This window comes from Strigops habroptila, chromosome 1 (assembly GCF_004027225.2).
Source record: "Strigops habroptila isolate Jane chromosome 1, bStrHab1.2.pri, whole genome shotgun sequence".
Lineage (NCBI taxonomy): Eukaryota > Metazoa > Chordata > Aves > Psittaciformes > Psittacidae > Strigops > Strigops habroptila.
This window is the reverse complement of record NC_044277.2, coordinates 67,904,642-67,919,554: the sequence shown is the minus strand read 5'-3', so window position 1 is coordinate 67,919,554 and position 14,913 is coordinate 67,904,642. Positions and strand designations below refer to the sequence as shown.

The 14,913-nt window shown below is 42.5% G+C and overlaps 1 protein-coding gene and 1 long non-coding RNA gene across 3 annotated transcripts in view; one reads left to right on the top strand and one right to left on the bottom strand.

Annotated features, from left to right (window-relative positions):
• Positions 1-2,572: 2,572 nt before the first annotated feature.
• C1H18orf21 (chromosome 1 C18orf21 homolog) lies at positions 2,573-8,104 on the bottom strand. Of its 2 annotated transcripts, none has more exons than XM_030474269.1 (5): positions 7,991-8,104; positions 7,717-7,739; positions 6,599-6,798; positions 3,199-3,407; positions 2,573-2,777 (listed from the first exon to the last, which is right to left on the bottom strand). In XM_030474269.1, the coding sequence occupies exons 1-5, from the start codon at positions 8,068-8,070 to the stop codon at positions 2,612-2,614; spliced, it is 678 nt and encodes a 225-aa protein (XP_030330129.1). In that variant the 5' UTR covers positions 8,071-8,104; the 3' UTR covers positions 2,573-2,611. The 2 variants fall into 2 exon arrangements, with proteins under 2 accessions (XP_030330129.1, XP_030330204.1); XM_030474344.1 differs by lacking the exons at positions 7,717-7,739; positions 7,991-8,104 and adding exons at positions 7,090-7,167; positions 7,480-7,702.
• A 2,748-nt stretch (positions 8,105-10,852) lies between these two features.
• Positions 10,853-14,913, top strand: part of LOC115602952 — a 71,710-nt gene continuing 67,649 nt past the window's right edge. Inside the window, exon 1 of the long non-coding RNA XR_003989742.1 lies at positions 10,853-11,328. This is a non-coding gene — a long non-coding RNA (uncharacterized LOC115602952). The remainder of the gene's footprint in view (positions 11,329-14,913) is intronic.

The following is a 14,913-nucleotide window of genomic DNA, read 5'->3' as shown; positions in this document are numbered from 1 at the left end:
AATCAACAATTAACTTTTACTGTTTCAGTGAGTACAGGGGTGTGATACGTTCTGAAGGGAAGAGTGCATCAGATGCGTGTATGGGGGTGTGTATATGTATATGTTTGTGTACATACATGCATCTGATGTATATATATGTATATACTTTTATACGTCATATATAGATATGTATATACATAGATACCTATATACATGTGTGTCTCTATACGTGTTTTTCAATACAGTGATTCTGTGAAAGTCTAGTAACAAAGACTCTATTAGAGGCTTAGGAATACCACAGAAGCACTTCAGACAGAAAATACTGACACAACTTCTGCCCAGCATTTTGAAGCACACTTGTAAACAAGGAATGGCACATACTGAATGAATTTTTTTCCCTCTTTTTTCCACAGTAAAGTCTGATAGCTTGCAGTAGTGATCCCGTGTAACAACACATCTAGACATGTCTGACAACTCTGGTAATTCCAAAGAAAAAGATGTTGTTTAGAGCATGACAAGACTCTGTCTATGTTAACAAATAGCACTTTGCAATAGTAATACACCTGGAGTGCAGAATACCTGAAGCTCAGTGCCTGCCATCCACAATACACTTGTTTTGAAGCTGTGCACCTCAGAGGAGCTCTCCTGTGGTCCTATGGATAGATGATGCTTATTAGCATCCGCAGCACACTGGTTGTGTCCCAGACCATGTCTTTTATCCATTAGCTGTAGTTTTAACCAAAGGGAATGTCACTTGTACTCCAAGACCAGTTGGTATTGCATAAAAAGCACAGTCAACATGGACAACTAGGAGATCTGCTTAAAAAGCATGCTCTTCATTTGATCTAACACATTAATGTTGAGGCACCTTAAAACGTAGCAGTTGCTCATGCTGGTTTCACGTAAGCCTCATAGGAAGCACAGCAGTACAATAATGTGTGTACTTCTAATAGAAAAATGTATCGTAAAACTTGTTTTTCAAATACTTTTGTATAATGCATATTTTCCATCAACAAGATGATTGAAGTGTTTTTCCAGAGGACTGCATCAGAAATACAGCAACAACAGGAGAATTCAAGCCAAGTTCTATATTGGAAAAGGCGTAACTTCAAGGTCCGTATGTTGACCAAATGACAGTTATTTCGCTCCTGCATGTACGTAAGAAACAAATGACAGTGAACCTTTCAAAGTATTGCGCAAGCATATAGGAGATAGATACAAAAAGGTTACATGCCAATCTTTGAGACTCTAAGTAGAATCTGCAGCAAACTGTTCTCCCCTGCCCTGGATGGCTTTCAAGTCTGACAGCTTATTTGCTGGTCCTATTTTGTAAGCAGTGTTCACTGAGTCCCAGTACGCTTCAAGGGAGTATTCATTAGAATACAAAAATAAAGAAGAAGAAAATACAGACCTTTAAACAATTTTATTTTTTAACTGATCCTCTTTTCCAAGGGGAAATCTGAACCACCATTTGCAGAACTGTCACTGCAGACTATAGGCAGGGCAGGCTATAAACTCAGTTCTGAATGGTGAATTTCTACCATCCTCTGTGCCAAACTCGAAGTGTAAAATCTGACAGTGGAGACTACTTTAACCTTGCCAATCATCTATTCACATCAAAACACTTGCGTGCAATGAGTTCACCACTGTCCAGGGCAAACCTAGTTGCCCAGACTGAAGTCCAAGAAGGAAGCAACTGTGAAGCCTGATAAACCAAAAGATATTTAAGAAAGCTTCTCTCCTTAAGTAATTTCTGAACAAGACAAAAAGGACCCATTTTAGTAGCACCAGAGCAACTGGAAAGAAAGCAAGCATCCCCTGTATTTTTTGACTGTGCCACTCTTGTATCTGTTTCATATAAGGATGCTGGTATCAGCCTACTCCATAGCAGTGAGTCAAGTGTTGTTTTACAAGTTCTGCTTTACCATGGTCTGCAGTCCAAATGACAGGAACATCCTTAAGAAAATGAAGACACTTAATCTAGTTCTCTCTCTCTCTCTCTCTCTGTGAGGTACTGTCTTAAAGAGTAAGTTATTTTGGAACCTTTGTAAAGGCTGGGTTAAAGGCTGTGCTTAAATTACCACAGGTATCAAAAGACAGTGACAATACAGGACACTACATTAGACCCTTGAAAATCTTGTACCTGCAGAAAAGGGCAGTGCAAGTGTCCCTTGTTTTACTCAAACATCCAAAGCAGGGATGAGATGTTCTAAATTCTGCTATGATGCACTACCTCAAAAACAGTAAGAAAGTGAGGTGGAGCAAACTGCAACCTCCCCAGCCCCAAACTGCTTTCAAGTCTGCCAATCGACATGTTGGTCCTACTGGACCCACTGATGGAGCCAGTATTGCCAGCTTCCTCAAAGGATAGATCCTGGCTTTTAATTCTTGGGCCATTAGAGACTGCAAAACAGTTCAACATTCCCAAGCATATCAGACTGGCTATTTTCTCATCTCCCTCTCGCGGACAACCAGTCCCCTCAGAGACAGAACTTGCTTTTAAAATATATGGCCTATGCTTTCTCAGGGTACATGCTGTTAGCTTGCGCTGTAAAGAAATCACTTTGTTGATTTACTAAAACGGAAACAATACTTATTGCTGTAATCTTTATTACTTTGAAATAACGTGTAACTAAAGTAAAGTCAAAAAGGTTTTCAAATCTGCCTTCTGGCTTTTCTCTTTTTCTTCTAGGTCAAGCATCCGTTTCAGTTTAGAAAAGTGAAATTTGGAGTTTCGGGGAGTCTTGGAAGCAGAGCTGGAAGCAGAGCTGGTTGTTGCCTGCCCTGATACACGTGTTCTGAAAAACAAAAGACTCAGATGTCTTAAAGATGAGGAATGAGAATTAGCATAAAGTAACTATGAAAGTGCACACATATAATTTGAAAAAATTTGAACATCAATAGTGTATTTTCATGTGAAAGTGAGCAGTCAGAAGCATAACTTTTTAATGCAGATTTTAAGCCAGACATTTTACATTCATGACAAAACCAGAATTAGGCATTCTTTGCATACAGTCGCTTTTCATAAGAATCTTTGATTTTAAAGGTCTGAAAGTTAAAATTGATCTCCTCAATCAGATCACTGAAGAAAAATAGTTATCAATTTAAAGTTTATTAAGTGACTGATCTGAAATCAGTATGTGACCCTCATTCCCACAGGACAAAACTAACACACTCTACTCAGCAAAGCGCCCCTTTAAATACGAGACAAACAGGTACCTGGGAAATGATGAGGGACTGTTCCCTTTAGGTCCCAACCTACTGCAGCTTAGAGGTGTCACTTTGTTTGCAGACTGAGTTTTTACATCTGGTGTCCTCAGGGTAGATTTAATACTTGGAGTGCCAGAATTTTGTGTCATGGTAGCCAGAAAATCCCTGCTTTTACCATAATGTCTTGTTGTTTTGTTGCACGATTTGCAAGTAACCAGCTATGGAGAGAAGGAAGGAAGTATCAACCATTCTTTCAGCCTTTCCACCTTTATGTTACAAAGCCATTGTGAGAATTATCCATACTATTCTCCAAATATCATGACACAAATTAAATATTAGCTTGACTGAAACATGAGATACTACAGAGCAACACATACTTTACACCTAGTATTTTCATTCAGGCTTCCTAAGTCAAACACATCCTATTGGCTTATCTAGAAATGACTCCAATTCCCTAGCAACTAAGGTCGGGAGACCCGTACCTCTGACTGGAACGTTGTACAGTGAAATACAGAAAACAACCCTGTCAAAACAGAAAGATTAAACAGCACCTGAACTGGATATCGGGTCTCTTAAGTATACACTAGGGGTATTCGTATTTTGCTAAAAACCAGTGACACCCGGTGTGATCTAAATTTGTTAGCGTATTCTACCACTGATGAAGTTATATTACACACTTGCCAGGGAGTCTTTAGATAAAATACTTAAATTACCAAACTCTCAAAACCAGCCATCCACAACTAATAACGGCAAATCTTAGCGAACAAATAACTTTGAGTTACATTCTCTTTCTGTTTGCAGTGCAAAAATACTTGCTACAACAAAGGTTCTAAACAAAGGGCACTTTCTCTTCTCTCTGTTTACTTCTAGGCTGCAGGGGACTTCGAGCAGCACAGTAAATTGCAGAGGTGCATCAGAACAGATAATGTCAGACAGCCACAGAGACCGTCAGATATTCCTAACATCTCTCACTGCCATGGCAACTACTCTTACTAAGAGACATGAGAGTAATATAGTCAGACAACTTTTTGAGGCACACAATTACACTGACTGAAAAACAGAGTTACGTGCTGTTTCTGGTTAAATTAACATACTCCAAAGAATGTCACAAAAACGTCTAAGCAGTTCTGAGAACATCTATACCAAATCGTTCTTCATTTCAAAGTGTGTGTATTTCCCTAAACTCACATTGCTTAGAAAGAATAACATTTAGAAATGCCAAAATTAAATGTTTTCAGTTGTGTTGTGACTGTCTCTAGACGTTATTTTGTCAGCCTAACAAACTGAAAAAGAGAAAGATCGTTAACTTATACAGCTCAGGTATTGATGTATATTTCAGTTCTTCTAAATGAAATTCAGATGGAAAAAACAAACAAAACAGCATCACGTGATGATTTAGCACCCCATGGAATATAAATGGAGATGACCACCTTACAATGCAGGAATTGACGGATTAATCATAGCACTGCACAGCTAGTTTCCGTTCCCTGAACTGCATATGCAGTTAACTCCAACAATTTGTAACAGCTCAGAAGTAGTTCCTTTGTTATATGCCCTTTCATGGCAGAAGCATTCTCAAATCAAGTTCTACTTGCTAAGAAAGGTATCAGAGGCACAACCTGTCACATTGTTGCTAGGTTTAAGTTTTCAACCACACTCAAAATTTTCATTTTGGCAAGCCTCAGGTATTAGATTACAGGGATCTACATTGATGATAAGTTTGAAAGCTGCCAGTTGCTGCCAGTGTTCTAAATACTTAAGACCAGAAATACTTAAATCATAACCCACAGCATAAACTCAAGAGGAACTGAGCAGAACACAAGTTTAGCAAACTGTAATTACATCCCAAGATTAGAGCATTACCCAGAGATTAAACAGGATCTGTTTAAAACTGGATTTTAAACAACTCACAGCAATGCACAGTATGTCCTACAAACTTCTCCAGCTACAGAATAAATCTAAGAACCCATTGTAATTCCATAGGACAATGCTCATCAGTTGTCTAAAGAGACAGTTTTTAATGCACGCTAAACGTTTGCGATCCCAGAAAAATAAAGCTAATATTCTGGCTTCTCAGATGCTTTCTGCTGCTCAACTATGATCTATAATTTGGAGAGCGCAGTAGCAAAGGCACCTTTCTGGAACACCTTATTTGGCCCTGACAGCTGAGAACCTCTGTGATATTTCTCCAGTTTAATTTTATATTATTGACTCTAATAATTTTGGGTTTCACAAATTTTACTCCCCAAACCAGCAGACTCTCATCTGAGAAAATGCCAAGTGTGCCAGCCAGCAACTGCCAGGCACAATAGGGTGCTGTCTCATTTCTCAAAACAGCCGTTCATATAACCCATTTTAATAGTAGTGCATGCCTTGGCAACACTAGATTAAGTGTATACTATTATTCTTCAAATACTAGTAGTTAGTATTAAAAATAGTAATTAAATCTTACATTCCGGAGTGATTCTAGGAAAAAGAACTGAAACCCCAGGAGCAACATTAACTTGTTAAATCACCTGCATGGTTTAGTTTTGAAAGACTTCCTATAAACAGTAATATTCAGACAAGTGTAAAAAACTCAGTTCGTACAGAAGGTAACAACAATCTGATGTGGCCACGACAGTCTACTGAAATAAATGAAGTAAAGCTTGTTGAGCCAATGTATTTTTACACAACTGATAAAACTGGGAAAAAAATGACATTCTATGAGTCACTCAAGCCCTTCAGAGCTGAAACAAAGGCAGTAAATGTCAAGCTATGCCTATTGGCAAAACCAGCCTGCCTTCAGTCAACAGCATGCTTTTCTTCTTAAGCATGTTTTGGGGTATTCCGAGCAATGGATTTCTAAGGATTCTAATGGATTTTAGGATGTACACTGGCTGTACTAAGACTCTGCACCTATGAGTTGAAAATTCATAGAAATTTAATAGAATTCATAGGAAAAAAAAGAACAGGCAAAAACCTGCAACTCCTGCCATTTTTTGCAGTTATGCTGAAAATGGAAACACCGGAGCTTCCTGGCAGGAAAAAAATTACTTAATTTTCAGCAAGATGTTAGGTACCTGCAGAATCTCCCCGTGCTGCTGCTAAAAACATCACAGAGAGGACAGAGCTGTTTGTGCAGCTTCTGTGACACGTGGGGTTGGCTTGGTTTTGGGGGGAGGGGAAGCTTACTGTTCTTGTCGCTGTGCTCATGCTCTCTCTACTGTGGAGGGGAGATTCTAAGAATTTTGATTGTGAACTTATCCCAAAAGAAAGGAAGAGTTACATGCTCCTGAAAAAAAAAAAGAGATATGTGTAGGTGTGACCTCCTCTTCTAAAAGAAGGATTTCCATATCTTCTTTTCCATGCCACTGAAAGGTTTCAGGGAAATATCAGGTATTTGGCAGTTCCAAGTAAATAGCCTTACCAGAACACTTCTTGACTCCCTGTACTTTTTTAGAAGCTTTGTCTGTTTCATATTAAGTTTGCGGTTTTTCGCCTCTCGTCTCAGAATCTTCTCTATCTGTGGAGTCACTTTCATCTTTGGTTTGAGACGCACCCGGTGGCTATCAGGAACCAGGAACTGGAAGCAGTAAGGACATACCCTTTCTAATCCATGTTCCTTATCTATGTATTAATAAAGGTAGAAAAGTAAAACTTACATGAAATAATTATGGCTTACAGGCAAACATTAGAACGGCATGTTTCTATTTTAACATTATCTAGGTTGATGTGTCTTTATGCTATGCTTCAGGTACAACTAGAATGCAAGAGCACCAGTACGTGCCCAGCTGAGCATAAATCATCCTAAGTTTAAGTTTACACAAGATGTAATTGCCAATTTTCCTAAAAAAAAAAAAATAAAAAAAAATAAAAAATGCAATTCCTTCCGAAAAATATTTAATGGCAAAGGCTCACAATTCCGCAAGGAGGTCCATGCAGGCACACTCTTCTGCCAAATCAGTGACATCAAAGCCTCATAAAGCTCTCTGCCTGCTTTACGTGCAAGAAAAGGACAGCATCTCAGCTGGGGTTGGAGAAATATTTTGAGACAAATTTCAGATCTAATAGAATCATAGAATAGTAAGAGTTGGAAAGGACCATAAGATCATCTAGTTCCAACCCCCCTGCCATGGGCAGGGACACCTCGCACTAAACCATGTCGCCCAAGACTGTCCAAGCTGGCCTTGAACACCGCCAGGGATGGAGCATCCACAACTTCCTTGGGCAACCCATTCCAGTGCCTCACCATCCTCACAGCAAAGAACTTCTTCCTTATACCTAACAGTAAGAAGCATGCTCATCTACCTCACTACCTCCTGCTGCCAGAGCCGCACTCCAGCACCCCCCTCCAAACGCAGAGGGGATGGCCCGGACCCCGCTGCCTAGCACACCACTCCCACCAGCAGCCCCGAAGCCCACCCTGGCAGGGGGGGATGCGGAGGCAGGGAAGGGGGCCGGGCTGTCCCCCCGCGGCACGGCACGGCACGGCACGGCACGGCGGGGCAGCGCCTCTCCTCCGCCGCGGCCGGACCCCTCACTCGCCTCGGGAGCTGCCGAGCGTCCACCTGCGCGGGAGAACGAAAGGCACAGCGTCACGTCACGTCACGTCACATCACCGGCACGTCACGGCCACGGGCCACGCGGCGGCGCGCCGCGGCAGGCGCGAGGACACGGGGCGGGGCTACCCACGTGCGTCACCGGTTCCCTCCGTTCCCACCCCCTCCAGCCTCGTTCCCTCGTCGCTTCGCTTCCCCCTTCCCTTCCCTTCCCTCCCCTCCTCCCCACGGGCTGCCGCGTCACGCCGCGGGGCGCTTACAGCAGGAACCGCGCCTGTCCCGGGCAGGCGGCCGCCAGCCCCTCCGCTGCCACCGCCTGGAACCGCCGCTGCCGCACCATGCCGCCCAGCGCCCGCCCCGCCGGAAGCCGCCGACAGCCAGGTCCGGCGGGCGGGGAGGGGAAAACGGGAGGAAGGTGGGGGGGGGAAGGAATGTGCAGCGCTTCGCCGAGGCCCGGCGGGTACTCGCGGCCGCAGCACCATGGTTCCGGGCTCGGACGGGCCCGCGCTGCCCCCCGCGCGTTGGGCCGGGTGAGGGGGAAGGGGCGCGGCCCTTGCTGCGGGGCGAGCCGGGGGAGCAGCCCATGTTCCACCGCTGGCAGGGGGGGAGGCTTCGCCGGGGAGCTGTGAGGGACGGGGCGCGGGTGGCCCCGGTGCTGTGGAGAGCGGCGGAGGAGGCGGGAGGGGAAAGAGACGCCCGCCCCCTTCGCGTTGCGCCCGGTGGGAAGCGGTGGCCGTGTTCCCGAGCCGCCTGTGCCTTCAGGTGTTAAAAGTTGTTCGGGTTTTTTCTGTCGGAAAGAAAACTTTTACCTCAGGGGGAAAAAAATGGATGTTTTTGTCAGGAGTTGTGAAAAAATCCATCCCGCGGCTCCGGAACGCCGCTCCATGTTCAAATGCGCTGAACTTCAGTGATCCCCCGCTCTGTTTAAATGCCTTCTGATGAATTTTGGCAACTACATGCTGATACTCGACTTGCTCGGACCATAAAGGGTTAATCTTTATGGACTGGGCTAAGCCTGGCAGACAGTCACTGAGCTGTCTCCTCCTGTACATTCCGTGATGAGCGATTTGGCAGGAAATGTTGAAGTAGGAGTGGAATAGGTGTCCGTGTAAACAAAATAAGACAAAAGGGCGTCGGCCTTGGCCCCTGTGAGCAAACTCTGGTAAAACATTGGTAAAAGAGAAACGTTATCCATGAGATTCAAGAAATGATTTAAATATATATATATATGTAACTTTTCCGGGAAATCTAATGAACATGTATGTATTACTATCATATAACGTCTGCTTTTGAGAATGCCAGGCAGAGGGGTTTGGTGGAAGGATCCCCTGTGCCTCCAGCGCTGCAATAAAGAATGCCTGCTCTGTAAGATTTGAACACAAGTCTTAGAGAGTTGTATTTGCCGACTTTTACGATATCAATGCTTTGCTTTATCATTCTGGAAATGTGCTCCTATTAAAAAGAAAAAACACCCTCAGCTTTTCAACGTTTGATGTGTGTTTTATTAATTCCCTCGGCCCCATTCATTTGCTAGACATTCTTCTTCTTTGATCTATTGGTAATGGTGCTCATTTAGGAGGGGTGTTCATCTGAGCAGGCTTCAATATTCCATCATGGAATTTGAATAAATATAATTATTTCTTATTTTCTAGCATGGAGTAGCCGAGGGCATCAGGAGTAGAAAAGCATGCGAAAAATTGAATTTCTAGACTTCCTTTAATAAGAGAGCATTACAGTGCAGTCAATAAATCTGGGCTTATTAATGAAATGTTCATAATAGCTACAATTAGGGCCTCTGCTGACTTTATTTTTGAACTAAAAATGAATTTTCCAATGGACCCTTCGATATCACATTTTTTGTTGCCAAGTTGCTGGCGTTTTTGATGATGGGTTTGTGTGAACTCTGCCTTTTCTGAGTGGGAGAGCAGGGATGTCACTTAACAGCTATTTAAAACACAACCAGTGTTCATCAGTTAGCAGAATTTTGGCAAATGAAATATTCCCATTTACTAATAGTGGTGGGGGAAAAAAGAAATTCATTTTTTGCATACAAGTAAGTGAAAATAATTTCAACACTTTTTCTGGGGGGTAGGCCTGTTTCTACTGTTTCTTAACTATGTTTTCCCAGTAGGGGAGTTGGTTGCAGAGGGGAAATGGTGAGGCAGGATAGTGCCATGTACTCTCCCAGCAAAAGGAAAACGTGCTGGGGATTTTTCTGTGGTCTGGAGCTGGGACCTGGCTGCTCCCTGCCCCTGGAGTGGTGCAGGTGGGCCACAGCGCTTGCGCTAGCACCTTGGGATAACTTACTTTTTGTGAGAGCAAGGACCAGAGTGACCTGGTTAACAAGCACTGTACCGTACTAATTAAGCAGTGACTAATACAATGCAAAGGATGCGGTTTTAATTTCTCTCCTTCCCTCCCCACCCTCTTCTTAGAGTCATTTTACCCCTGGTTTTCTTTCCCCCTCAGTCTCTTCCAGTCTGTCTGAATGCTTATGCATTTTTTTTTTCTGTTCTTGAAACTGCTGGGCAATTCAATTTTTTTAATGTTAGTTCACTGGTTTCTCTGTGCATTATAGACCATTTTTGTCCGACAAGCAGTGCACACAGCACCTCTCAGTGCCATTCGTATACAGTGTGCCATGTGCGTTGTCCCAGTACCTGTCTCATGAGGCAGGAAAGGCAGGAGCCGTGTTTCTCGTTTTAGATGTGGTGCTGGATGTACCAAGCAAATAAAACTGTAGAGACAAAGGGAAAATGAACAAGAAACCATGGCCACCAATTCATGGCTCTGTACGAGCCCCCTTCTGCTGAACTCCCATCAAAAGTCAGTATTTCTGTGCATCCAGTGCTGGCAGGACCAGTCCTTTAAAACCAGATAATCCTCAGCTTCCTGGTACAGTATTTATGGCATCAGTGTGAGTTCGCCCACATTTCAAGGCAGAATGTGTTCGTCTGTACTTTTTCCTGGCTTTTATTCACCAAAAAACCCACATTAGCAGACCTGCGTTACTAACTGCTTCCTGCTTCTGCTGTTTAGTGTTTTGCAGCTACCACGGCTGGCCAACAAGCCGTAAATCTTGCCTGGTGTTTTGTAACAAAGGAAAAAATAGAATGATTTGTGTTGACTTTTGGTCATCGTGTATCATTATTGATTGGAGGGCGGGCGGTGGAGGAGAGCGTACTGTGTTATTTGTTGCTCGCCAATTCTCCGGGAAGGCGGTGTTAGCACGCAGTCAGTAGAGGGCAATAGAGAAATACAGTTTGTGGTACCTAAAGGATTTGAAGCACGGATTATGTGTTTACAGAAAAGAAAAAGAAGGAGAGAAGAGCCAGGAGGATAGGTTGTTCAGTTTACTACTGGAGACCTGACTGTGACAGACCACCAAGAAAACAAAATTTTCAAAGAGAGCAAAGACGACCTTCCGTAGCATCTGTGACTCTCTCCTGTTTTCTTCAGAGTTGCGCAGGATAACTTAGCCAGAACTTACTGATGACTGCGTGTTCAGCGGACTCGGGAATGGACTGGGAGATGCGGGAAGGCACTCTTTGGAAGGAACAGAAGAGGAGGCATTTCAAAGATCCTGCAGGTGAATGAGGTGAGCAAACTCACAGCTTCTCTTTCAAATGAGATAATAGGTGTTCAGTCAGCTGTAGGAAAGTCATGAGCAAACTGAGCAAGTGATTGAAATTATATGAGGATTCTGCTTTTTCAGGCATGCTGGTGCAAGACTAATTTTATCCTGGGGGAAAAAAAAAAAAAACAAACCCAGAAAGAGGATAGTGATGCTACAAGGATAAGCATTTCTAAGCATATGTTATTTTGGAGACAGGCTAAAACTGGTGACTTGGTTTATGTGTAATATTTTATATTAGAACTGTTTGAAACATGCTCATCATTTTAGAAGGATTATGTGCTATAGTTCTGAGACTCTGCAGATAAATATATGAAGAAGATGTGACTAGTGTTGTTCCTTTTTTATAGGGGGATTTTTGCTAAGCTGTTAGACAAATGTGACTTGGAGGTTTGTAGAAATTTATGAAGAGATTTTGGATGCATGGTGTGAATGCCCTCAGATTCTTCAAAGGCTTTATTATCAGAGAGATACTGAGAAGTGATAACAAAGAATATAGCAATAACAAAAGGAGTTAAGCCACAGAAATCAAGGGGTTGACAGAGGGTTGGGAAAGCAGAAAAAAACCCCAAGAGACTAAGTTAGGAAATAAGCATATGAAACACTTTTCTATCGCCAAGATCTCAGCTGGTGTCACCATAACACTTGGAAAATATCCTCAGGATGCTGGGAACCATTAAAGCAGTACAGATTATCAGAGGATAAACTTCCACTTCAGCTGCCACTGGTACCAGAAGTGACCAATAAGAAACGTTTGGGAAATGAAAGATGAAGAATTGAAACATTGACATTCAGGGGATATCACACAGCAAATGCAAGGGTATCTAGAGGTCAGTCAGACAGTATCCATCTGAAACAAGGCAGGCTGATAAATAAAAGGAATAAATCATATTCTAAAAAATATGATAGCTTTGAAAAGCTAATTAAAGGGAAAGTTTTCTAGTGTTCCTCCTGAGCATGGTTTTATTTTTTAAGTGGTATGATAGATAAGACCACTACACAGTGAATTATGTGTGCTTTGAGTGCCCAAATATGTAAAAGATTAATACGATGGTTGTTTAGACATTGTTTAGAACACGACTTCCTTGCAGTATGTACCTGAGGGAAGTGAAAGATAATATATATAAAGCATGTCACCATTTTCGATGGGTTGGCAACATCCATCTGACAGGGAAGGGACTCAATGAATATCAGAACCCCCCCCAATCTTGAAAGCTACAAGTTCTAGTTCCAGCCTCCAATTTTTTCTTCCTTTCATTCCATTTCCAGTGCTCTAAATCTCATATATCCGCAAATCAATTCTCTCAAAATGTAGTAGAAATTAAAGGTGGTATTGAGCAAAAACCTCAGAAACGTGCTTGCAGTTTAAGGAAATCCATACTTGAGTACCAACTCTTCTTTAAAGTGATCTCTGGTAGAAATTATTAGTTCTTTATCTGAAACGTGAAGCTCTAGGGCAGTAGACATTCTCTCACAGCTGATGCCTATTTTCAGTGAAATTAGCATGATTGCTTTTTCATCTTTGTGGAATTGTTTTCTCACGGATCATATGTCTATAGATCTAATCAAAGGGATTTTTGTAGTAGGGAGCCACACAGGTCGGAGGCTGGAGCTGAGAAATGGCAGCTACTGCTTGTTCAAGTCCAGGCTTTGCTCTGCCTCTGTGCAACTTTGTGGTACCTTAGGCCTTTTATGGTCACCTTTTGAAGTGGCCAGCCTGGCATCTTGCCTGTGCTAAGGGCTATGCTTTGAGTGGCAGGCTGCAGAGGTACAAGGAGGACCTCCTTGCATAGAAATTCTGGGAAAGACCATCGTCTGGTTGCAGCATCCCTCAGTACATAGACCAGTCTACTCCTTTGCCAGTGCTGGATATAAGTCATTGTCAACTTGAGTCATAGGAAACTATTCTTTCTTTTTCACCTATGAAACAGTTGTCTAAAAACGTTGAAATCTCAAGCCAAAGTTCCACCTGTGAAAAAGATGCTGCTAATTAATGTGTTAATTGTCATGTAAACCTCTAGCTTAATGAGATGTCAAATAACCCCTACTGTTAGGAGTATCAACGTGCACAGGAGTTTGTCCCAAGCGCTCAGGGTCATTTGTTGCTGTGCTGCAGCGCAACCCAGGGCTGCTGTTTCAGCCTCTTGCCAAAATAGGAACATTCACTTTCTGATGAGTCATCTGGGTTTCACTTCGATCTCGATCTCACAAGGTTCCCCCACCCTGTTGTTCTTTCTTTGCTGTATATTCCAGGCCCTGCCCCGGAGGCCTTGCTTTCCCAGCCCAAAGATGGGGTGGAACCCTCTTCAGCAGCTGTCCGCTCTGTCCTGTAATTAACTTGGAGGGGACTGCTAATGAATGATACGGAGCATTTTCTCCGTCACTGGAGCTGAACGTGCAGCATTCCTAGCCTTTTGTGGCCTGGAGTGTGGCAGAGCAGTGCTGCTAACTGAGTCGGCGTTCGCCACGCGCTGTGCTAAATGTTACCTGCATCAAGACGGAAAGGGAACAAGGTCAACCAAGGGAGGCATCTGTAGATATTTTCCACATTGGTCTTATTTACTTGTGAACAACACAGAACAGCTATATATTTCAGGAAAACTTCTCTTGCTTTTGCTTTTTTCCTTCTGTTGCAAAAAGGGGATAGGAGAGGTCTTATTTTTTTATTTATTTTTGCTTCAAATTATTTTATTTTCCTTTTAATTCTGAGTGACCTGTTTTCAGGTGGCACTAGGTTAAGCATGAGGATGGACTAGATGACCTCTTGAGGTTTCCAACCTTACCCTGTAATTTTCAACACTCATGCTGTTATTTTGGATTCTTTCTGACTCCAAATTACCTGGGAGAGAAAAAAACCCACCACATTACTATTTTAAGATAATTTTCCTTTTCCCCTAAGTTATTATTTTAGTTCATTTGAAAATGGACCATAGAGAGTAAAACCCAGTTATGTCCAATAAATGTGTCATGGAGCAGTTCTTTGCAGTTGTTGGTTTCAGGGTTTTGTGTTCCTGGGTTTTGCCATAAAACGCTTTAACTATTGTGTTCAGGCTGCTTAACAGAATCGCTGTTATGCAGAAAATCAGTCAGCTGAGGGCTAAACCATTGGAGGGCTGTATTCCCTGCTGCAGTCAAAAAGTGGCTTCTCACACCTGTTTATAGTATCCAAAGTTGGTATCACGTCTAAGAAGCTGGCATCATCGCTGATTCTTCCAGTTTTATGCTTGGTAAGTCAGATGGCAGGAAGAGGTGGAATATTTATTGCTAAGGTATGTGAAATAATATGAACTTGAAAGATGAATATCAGGGTTTTTTCAGTAATCAATTTTGGATAAATTAATTCAAAATTAAACTGTTTGCCCAGCTGACATCCTTAATTCATCACCCTTGCCAAGACTGAGATCTTCAAGGCCGTTTATAACAGCTAAACAAACGTATCTTCCATTAGCTTTGATTATAAAGCCTGATAAAGCACGCAGAAGATCTGAATCTTTAGAGATGACAGTGATGGATATAATCTAGGCACAAGAGAGGTAACAGAGCTGAACT

Bases quoted from the DNA above. Each gene is read 5' to 3' on its own strand.
- C1H18orf21 (XM_030474269.1), bottom strand. From the start codon at position 8,070: ATGGTGCGGCAGCGGCGGTTCCAGGCGGTGGCAGCGGAGGGGCTGGCG. The intron at 6,799-7,716 runs GCGAGTGAGGGG...ATTAATACATAG, and splicing joins GACGCTCGGCAGCTCCCGAG to ATAAGGAACATGGATTAGAA. The intron at 3,408-6,598 runs GTAAGGCTATTT...TTCTCTCCATAG, and splicing joins GGGAGTCAAGAAGTGTTCTG to CTGGTTACTTGCAAATCGTG.